The following is a 10,156-nucleotide window of genomic DNA, read 5'->3' on the forward strand; positions in this document are numbered from 1 at the left end:
CCCTACAGTGCTACTCTGGGAATTACTTCACATGGGGTTTTACAAGGGGACGTTAGTCCTGGACTTTTACTCGCAGGACCATGAGTATGGCTACAGCTTCATTATTTTATTCCCAGCAACCACCAAAGCTTGCAGCAGGGACAGAGGAGAGCAGAGGGAACCAACTCCTTCCCCACAACACGCAGGAAACATCTCCTGCACAAAACTGCAGGAAACTTCATGGTTGCCTTGCAGCTTTTCTGTTCATCTCTCAGTGAGGAAGCCAAATGCTGCTTAGGGAGTGGGGAGCCTTAAAAGTTACGTATGGGAGGGAGCAGCGCAGGTAAAAGTAAGGAAGTATGGGTAATTTTTTATCATTTGCAGCTGTTTTAAACTAAAACTCTCCATGTTGGATGGTTAAACCAAAAAATTTGATGGCAACATTCAGAAGCAAAGGAGCTATTGCACTCTGCCCGGCCTGTAACATTAAGGATTCTGGGTCATTAGAAAAGATGTACGCAATTCTGAGGTCTTTTAAGGTTCACTTATCAACAGTTACAGGAAATTCAACGCACAGAGTGTTCCTGAGCTCTCATTTCTTAATTTTATTAACTTGGGAAGAAACAAAGCTCTGGAAAAACCAGGTGAATCTCCACTACTTTACATCCCTGTGCTCTTGTTTGTCTCAGTCTTCTTTGTAGCGTCCGTCCCTCCCCCAGTTTGATGTTATTTTGTTCTCTTCTGTGTTGGCTTTGCACCTTCTTGCCTTTCTCCTTACATTGCTGTCCCCTGTTGTGCTGCTTTGTTCCTTCTCTACTAAATGTACCATCAATAGTAAGTGCGGGTTTGGTAACCGTCGCCTCACGGTTGGGGTGCAGGATGAAAAAAAGAGAGACCAGAACAGCTCAGCGAAGTGAGGCCCCAAAGTGACCCAAGCCTCGACGGGATCTCAAGTCCTGAGAAACTCAGGTCCCAAAGCTGTGGAAGGGCCACCATGAACCAGCCCCTACGTGAGCCAAATCGTGGCACCAAGGCTGGTGCCACAGCAGAGCAGGTCCTCCCAGCCTCGCACCAGGGTCACCAAGAGAAGACACTGCCTGTGGGTCTTGTATTTACCCTTGGGAGCAAGCACTGTTGTTCACACCCCCAGGCTCAGGATGATAAAGCAGGACAAAGAAAACAGAAATTCCTTTAGCTCTGGGAGAAGGGGTTCTCTTCTCCTTTTTCTCCCCACCAGTGGTACCAGAGTGCCCATGAATATGACACCCCACCTCTGAAATCAATATATTCCCTAAATACAGTCAATAAAGATTTCAAGCTCTTCTAACAGGCATGACAGGGATGGACGGGAGAGATGGAGATGCACAGGTCTTTCTTTCACAGCCCTTTTGTGCCAAGACACATCATTCCCAATACATAAAATGCATGCAGAATTTGTCTGGGCTCCAATACTCAGCTTCAGCCCACTGCAACAAGAGGGTTAATGAACAAGCTATGCAAGCTGGTTATAGCCAGCAAGAAGCAACAACCTATTTTTCTTTAATAAAAAAAGAAGTCAGTAATTCTTGGAACATTTATTAACCCCCTAGTATAGGCAATTACTGTAAGATAAAGGTCTGCCAGTCTTGCATTAACATAAAGTGCTGCATGTTGCTTTTCTACAGCATAGTAATGTCCACAACAGTGTGAATAAATGCTAACATTTGAGTTTTAAGCTTGATTCAACACCCTCCACCCGCCACCTAGCATTTTTAGCAGATCTTCACTCTCAGTGGCTGGCCACAAAAAAAAAAAAACCAAAACATTTTAAACAAGCCAAAAAAATGCAGAATGTCTTTTCACTGAGATACCGTTTTGTAGCTCAGTTTAAGGTAATCTCACGCATTTCCTAACATGCAGAACTGAAAAGGGGAAGGGGGGTGGGAAGCACAAAACCCAAAGATCATTCCCTGCTGCCTGCCAGGTTCTGTAGTCACATACAACATAAAAAAAGAACCAAAAAAAAAAAAAAAAAAAACCAAACCCAATGGTGGTGATTAGGAAAAGAAAAAAAAAGGCTTTGTAATAGACAGGACACTGCCAACCAGCTTCAAATTGAATTACACAGCCTGCTAATCTTTATGATGAAATAAAATTTCTTTGAACACTACACATTATACTAAAATCTGCAGTGCTTTCTCCCCCCAGCCCCAACCTCCCTCTGCTCAAAGCATCTCCTCCACCCCGAAACCATTGTTCTTTCTAAGCAGGAAAAAAAAAAAGGAATGTGATGCTCTACTAACAGAAAGACTTCCTATTTTAAGTAGATATTGTTAATATGGTGTACGTGATGTGCAAATTTAGGAGAGAGGCATTTTTGATGCAAGATTTAATTTGGAAGTGACAAAATAAATTGACGGCGTACAAAGAATACGTACTTCGCCTGCTTTCCATTGAAATCATTCTACTGTTATGATATGCGGCTGCAGCAGCAACGCTGGAGGAAGAGTCTGATGACAATGTCTATAAAACTTTCTATTTGGGTGGCATTACTTGCTTCATGCCTGGTCAATACAACAACCATAAATCTCTGTTCCGTTTTAAAGTGGATATGCGGGAAAGAGGGGATTGAAAGGAAGAATTATTTTGGTTATTTTATAAATTTGTTTTGGTTATGGTTTGTTATTTGAAACCTGATCATCCCCCCTTTTAAGACAACAGCAGTCCAGGGAAGCAGATCCAAGAAATGACTGAGCAATTACTGTGATTGAAAGTCCTGTCCAAGAATTGTGCAATACTTTCCAGTGCTCACTGGCTCCTTTCTTTCACTGAAAACTATCAAAGGAATATGTTAGGTTTAAACATTTAAAGAGCCACTCAATCCAGAACGTTATTCTCTTTGAAAGCACATATCACATGAGCCAAATTTTCTAATGGCTGTCAAATAACACCTTAATGTTTTGTATAGACTGTTCATGGCAGGCAGTACAGAGAGAATTTTACACTGTATGTCTAGTAAATTAGGGAGTACAGCTCAGAAAAACCCTCAAATTTTCTCTATATGCCATTAACAGATAGTAAAAATAGTCTCTTGGGAAATTTCTTTTTGAAAAGTTGCCAGGAATAAGGAGCAAAATAAGAAACTGATCATATATAAATAAACTTACACTGCTCCTTATGCACAAATTCCACTTTAGTCAGTGGAAATTATACTATCTTGACACTCATTTCTACACAATTTCTTCTATTTTACCTTTTAAGTCATACTTCTAGGGTTCTGTTTTCCACAAAGCATCTAGTATCTGACTCAGAGCAGAGGATAAATATGAAGAAGCAGCTATAATAACCATAGCACAAAAGTAGAATTTTGCACTTTTTTTTCCCCACTTTTGTTTTCACATTTCACTGTGGATTGCTACATCAGGAAAACATTATTCAGCTTATTACCAAAAATCCACACAGCTGTATTTTCTCACTATTTTATAAATACAATAATATGTAACATTCAAGTTATTTTTGTATTCCTCAGAGAAGAAAAAAAATAAAATTAGTATTAATATATCTAAAAAAGGTGTATGCAAATAAAAGCTAAGCACTGGTGATTAATTTAGTGAAGCCATATGGGAATTTAAAACTAAGAACAAATGAGAATTTAACCATGACATTAAACACAGTTCAAGTTAGAACAAAAGGAAAGGAAATATTCTTCAGTGATACTGCAATAAAATCTAAATAAACTTGGAAGCAGCTTTTAAGAACATTACCATAAAGACAGAGTGAGATACAGAACCCAGAGAACTAAATAAGTAAAAAATCCCACCAAACCAGAAGAACTTGAAGACTCTAGATTTCATCTTATAGATCTGAGGTGTTGGTTTGTTTTTTTTTAAATGAAATGGCATCATCTATTAGCAGCTAGAATTAATAAGCAAGCAGACACAATAGAACTGTCCACACAGGCTTGCCAGTGCGCCTTCAGGTCTCCGTTATTCTCCAGTTCCAAGCATCTCTGAAGCAGGAAGCCAGCGCGGTCTGGATCCTGCAAATCACACGAACTCCTGACGGTATCAGAGGGACAGCAGAGCACCAACACCAACAGAGGAGCCAACCGTCCTCAGCAGCCAGCTCAACCTCTTATTAAAAGTAAGCGTATCCCATTCCAGCGTCTGAAGCCTAGAGAAGCTCCCCACCAGAGCCACTCCCAGAAGACATAGCTGTTTTCAGAACCAGACTAATAGATTTTCCAGGGAGCTGCTCCCCTCTCTCCCAGAACAGCTGTGCAAAACTCACACATACATACAAGATTAAAGCTACCTCAGCGTTTTCTTTCACTTGCAATGAATGCAATTTTTTTTCAAGTGCTAAGAGTTTTGTTCATCAAAATGGTATTTTATGTTTAGTCAATTATTCATTCTAGCTATAACAAGTAGAGCGATACAGGGTTCAAAATATGCTCCAGATGGCAAAAAGACAAATCAGAAATAAATCAATTCATAAAAATAGGAAGAGATTTGTTTTTATTGCCATAATTTTACTTTAAAATATTCATAAGCTTCCTTCTGGTTCTAAATTAGTTCAGAATACTTTGAGCTAATATCCCTCTGAATTTGGAGAAATTTAGAGCTTATCGGTTTGGGGTTTTTTTAAAAGTGTCATATCAGATGCTAATTTAATTCACATCAGAAACACACTTTTATGGAGCAAAAGTTCGTAAGAATACACTGTCACAATGAAATTGTTTCCACTGTACGTGAGCAAAAGGAACACACTCACACAAAGCCCTAAATGAAATATGCCTGGAGAGGAGATGAAGCCCAGATAAAATGAGGAAATAACTGAGCCAGACCAGAAAGACTGAGAAAGGATACAAGAGGAATGTGATCCTGAATTTTTAAACAGTGATAAGAGAAGAGCTTGATCTTAGCGTTATACTATTTTGTTACAGTTCATTTTTTTTCAGGTTAAATTATACTATCTTCAAGATCAAACACTATTTTGGCAGGTGTCTGGCTTACAGTTTTGAGTATAATTTCAAGTTTCTACAGTACTAATGCAGAAATCTAAGCGTAGACTGGAACCACATGTCTGTCCACACCTCCAAGAACACCACCACATTATTTCCAGTGCTCTTCCCATTTTGTCATCTATTCCATGTAACAGCCAGCAATTCCAAGCTGAAGCCACTATTTTCAATAACTGCCCATTCACACAAAAACGAACTTTAAAAGAACTGACAATGCGTTTCTGAGGACCACATCCACATATGCGGAGTGTAACAAGAAAAATTCCATGTTAAAATAGCATAATCATTCTTTTCTTCTCACTTTCAGTAACATGATGGAGGAACTACACCACAGGAAAAAAAAAGCTGAATTTTTATTTTAGCTCCATCAACAATGTTTATACTAAAGGCAAGGATATACTACAGGTAGAGAAATATTTGTTCCAGTACAAGTCCATATGTATTTGGCCACTAAACCATTCACAAAGTTCTTCAAGTCATTATCCATGGAAATTAAAACAAACACATGCATTCAAAACAAAAGCAAGACATGAAAGAAAAAACATGAAAACAGTGAAGTTGCTAAATCCCAGAACAACTCAGAAAAAACCTAGTGAAATTCTACTCTCAGCTCCACAGACATTAACCAGCAGTAATTTCACCTACTGGATTTATTCATATCTACCACTGCAGAATTTTGCCTAGTTCGTCCAGTAATATATGCCTTTATTAGAAATTTTGCGTGGGGAAAAAAACCCCAACCAAACAAACCCAAAAATGAACATGGCAAGACATAACCACTCGACAAAAAAGAACAAAACTGGCTATTTGAGAAAAATTACTAAACCAGATGCAAATTATTCACACAAGTAAGGATATGCACAATCAGGCCCATACTAATTGAGCACAATAAACATATCGTCACTCATTAAAGATCTAGCTGCCAGCATTTATCTTTGCTTTCTCTTCAATTCTTACGAGTTACTCAATCACTTCCCATCACGCAGGAAAGGAAATACTGCACTATGAAGACAGAGCTATAATTAGATATTCCTGTATTTCATTTCCCATATATGAATGAAAATGGATGGGAAAAATAGGACCAGTGATAATAACAGTATGCTGAAACATTCAGTAAGAAATGTATTTGGCATAGAATAACATCTTAATTCTTCCTCATTACATAATGCTGTGTTTACTGCAAGGTCAGTTAAGTTACTATAAGAGATTTTTAATGAAAACAATTCTAAATTTAAAATAGCTGTATTTAAAGCATTTAACAGTCACTAAGGTCAAGTGATTACAGCAGTTACAAGACCCAAGAGACATGTTCACACCAAAACAAAAGCGAATAAATTACTTCAGCCAGTGTATGTAATCACTAAGTGACCACAGAGGTTATTCAACGTATGAGCTCAGATGACTTTCATGCAAAACCAATAAGGAAAATTTATCAGCCAAAGGGAAAAAGTTTAAGAATTAGTAAAAGTTGTGGGAAGGGCTGAGAGCAAGGAAGAGCAGGAAAGAGGATGTGGAAAGCATGTTCCGTGATTTGGCTGCAGAGATGAGGAGGAAAACAAGGACAAATGTTAATGAAATGGATGGACAAGATGCTGAACATTTTGCTCAGGTGAGATACCTGAAGAGTTGCAAAGGGATGCAAGACCCACAAAATATAAAATTGCAGGGTTGACAGAAGTGCTTTCAGTCCTACATAATGGGCACGTGTAACACCCAGTGCAGTACAAGTGAGGCAGGCGGTCAGAATAATCATCTTTTAACTTTTCTCTTCGCTTTACTGCCAGGAAAATTACGGACAGTTACTGTGTTTTAGTTATCCCATTATATAATCCTAGTGGAGATGAGGTCCTGTTGTTTTACCACAGAGTAGGTAAAGTAAGCTGGAAAATGAAGCCTAACTTTGATCTCACCCCTCTCCCTCAAGGTATAAAGGATACAAATACCTTGTCTTCATTACTGCTCGACAACACTATTGCCAGTGGAGAAAACAATGCACACAAAAGATCTGAAAACCCCTTTCTATAAGGACAATGTTGTATGTGACGGGTGTTATCAGTGCATTGCTTTGGAATAAGGTTCCTACCAACTATGATGAAAGAAGATGCCTCCCACTGTATGGCAGAAGACAAAGGATTCCCACTTGTTCCTGCCTGCCACTGGTGTGTGTTTTTAGACTATTACATGTCAGCGCTTCGCAACCTTGAAGGTATTAATCTACACAATATACATAGTAAATAGTAAAAAGTGCTTACTCCCATTTTGCAGATAGGAGCCTGAAATAAAGTGGCAAAAGGGCATGCCTGACTTCATAGCTTTTCAATTGCAGACGAGGAGAAGACAGCACTGGAGCAAGTATTCACCAACGCGACAAGATGCCACAGGGGAATCAATTTTGCTGCCTCACCTTATGCCAGAAACCTAGTAACTGATATTGTCATATATATGAAAATGCAAGTGGACTCTCTGCATGTAAAAAAAAAAAAAAAGAAAAAAGAATGAAATAACAAAAGAAGTTTCCTCTATACCTGAAATACGAAAGCCTGAGGCCAAAGCCAGTAGGTTCTCACACAGTCAAAGCTTTCAGTTTCAATGACACTGACTGCCAAAGAACGCAAAACCTGCTTTCTCAGATAAATACTATACTGAACTATATATATGCTAAGAAAGCCCCATGGTAAATTACTGAGGCTGGAACAAAACTATTCAAAGGGTTACAATTCTTCTGTTGCAAACGTTAAACCAAGGATCTCTGCGATAAAAATAACATCATCATGAAACACCTGTTAAATACAAGGAATGCCAAGCGGCTGCCAGTACTGCAAGATTCCCTGCGGAAGGGTGAAAACACACTAGCAGCTTACTTGTTTTGACTTTCAGCAGTACTGAGTTAGTGTTTTCAAATGCCAAGCACCAGGCGTGGGCTCTGGCTGTATTGAAACAACACTTGTGAAATGACCCAAGGTCCAAAGAGGAACACTGGTAGCCAGACACTGCTCTTAGCAGTGCATTCAGGATAGACTTTGGAAGTCTACGCTCTCCAGAAAGCAATTCCCTTTCTGGAGCTGCCTGGCATCTGTAAGAACTGAACCGTGTTGAACAGCAGTGCTGCCCAGCTTCTCCACGAGGACTGAAGCTTGGTGGGACCACACTGCCCACCCCCAGTGAAGCTGTGCAGCCTCCCACTGCCCTTATCTTGCTTGCTCCTCCTCCTTCACGACACTAACATTTAACAGGTTATCACAAAGAACACTCAAAGAAGGAGGAAGATGATTCCTACTGTGTCTCTTCCCTCAACCTATATACATATCCACCTACTTCTCCTACCACTTATTTCCCAGTTCTGCAATTACATTCCTAGAAAATAGGGTAGTTTTGAGCCCATAAAATCTAGTGCCGCTTTCTAGAAATAAGAACGATAAAACAGAATTATAGCAATACAGCAGTATCTGGAAGGCCCAATCCCACATGCACAGCAATAAAAAGAAGGAAAAACGCTCTTTAAAATTGGGCTATGGAAATCAGAGGAGGTCAGAAGGAAGATAAAAAGAACAGTATGGAGAAAATGCAAAAGAGGGTGAAAAGACAGAATGTGGAAGCTCTCCTATTTAAAAATTCCTTTTGTAAAATCAAATGTTCTTTACTTATCTCTTGAAGGGTCAGCCAAGGAACTCCAATGGAATAAAATGATGCTATTAAAGGCATGTAGAGATGTGGCCATCATATAGCAGGCAAGAGAGTGCAGCAATGGAGGTAAAGCATGATGACAAAGCTGTGCTTTCAAAGGTTTTTACATAATGCACTAAATTCATTCTAACGTTTCTTGAAGATCAGCTGCTTGAGTCACCCTCACCTCTGACCGTTTCTAATGCAAGTGGTGACACGGCAGTACACAGCCAGCCTACCAGAGGCAGCAGCATCCTGCACAAGTTTCCCTCCTGCATTTTGGTCTTCTGTTGCAATACACTATCAAGGCATGTCAGAATACGAAAGGCGTTTCTACCAAAGACGCACTGAATGCCTGCAAAATGCCAGTACTATAATTCAAGGGGGCAATCACGTGAATATCATCCCCCAAAAATTCTCATCTTCCAAACAGAATTATTGATTTTGCTATCCTATATCGTGGGAAGAAGGACTCTCATAGTTTCCAAATATGTTGTAACTTTCAGCACTGCTTTCAATTATGGTAAACCCAAAATACAGCGAGCAATAGTTTTGGCTATGGACATAAAACCCCACAGTGTCAACTAACAGGATGCTGTATGCATTCATATGAGGTGCCACCACCTCCTCAGCACACACAGAAGGCTACGTAGTCCTTGCTGTGGAATGACAGAATCTTTTCCCCCAAGATAATGCAGAAATACAGCATAGTCTCTAAATTTGTCTTAATTAACAGAATCATACTGAGGCTAGAAACAGCACATCACATGAGGACGAGTTTTCAAGTGCTCTAATTCAATTAGGAGGCAGTGACTGACACTTGGACAGGAGAGGTTAATTGGGGTCACCAAAACGCAGTAATTCCTTACCTAACCAGTCATTAAACTTCTTAACCTCTGAGGGCAGTCCCAGTTCGGTGAAATCGCCCGTGTGGAGAAGGATGTCCCCATAAGGCATCTGGATGCCATCTGTTCTGGAGTGTGTGTCTGAGACGCAGACAAATCGCGTGTGGCCCGCTGGTTTTGGAGTGTCATATGGGATAGGGTCGACCCTAAAGCAGACACATAAAGATCTCGTAACAGTTACAAGGTTAAAGCCCTGACATCTATTATTTCAGATATCAACACAAGATCTATCTCTACGTAAGCGTGCATGCACACACATACACATCCATTTACACACACCATGCTGAAATAAATGACTCTGTAATGCAACACTGCCAAAAATCCAGAAGGGACCACATTGCTTCTTAAATACTTACCTGGTAAAGAAGGAAGGAAGATTAAAAAATACATAAGATATGACCAGTTTCTGATACTAATGTTCATTTAAACATTGAGAAAAATGGATTTGAGAGACTTTGAATTCATATATATTGTTTCCATCATCTGCCTTATACATGACCAAGGGCACGGGCCGTTAAATAACAGGTCTTGCAGCAAAGGGCTCCCACCTGAGCTGAGCACCTTAGCACATGCTTTTGTTCAAGGGCATAGGCACTCCTGCAGATTC

At 39.8% G+C, this 10,156-nt stretch overlaps 1 protein-coding gene across 1 annotated transcript in view; it reads right to left on the reverse strand.

Annotated features, from left to right (window-relative positions):
- The window catches only part of MPPED2 (metallophosphoesterase domain containing 2), a 103,526-nt gene that overhangs the window by 59,605 nt on the left and 33,765 nt on the right, over positions 1 to 10,156 (reverse strand). The window contains exon 2 of the mRNA XM_009635580.2: positions 9,514 to 9,695. Within this exon, the coding sequence (XP_009633875.1) occupies positions 9,514 to 9,695 (182 nt within the window). The remainder of the gene's footprint in view (positions 1 to 9,513; positions 9,696 to 10,156) is intronic.

The sequence above is a fragment of the Egretta garzetta genome, unplaced genomic scaffold (assembly GCF_000687185.1).
Source record: "Egretta garzetta isolate BGI_Z169 unplaced genomic scaffold, ASM68718v1 scaffold523, whole genome shotgun sequence".
Classification (NCBI taxonomy): domain Eukaryota; kingdom Metazoa; phylum Chordata; class Aves; order Pelecaniformes; family Ardeidae; genus Egretta; species Egretta garzetta.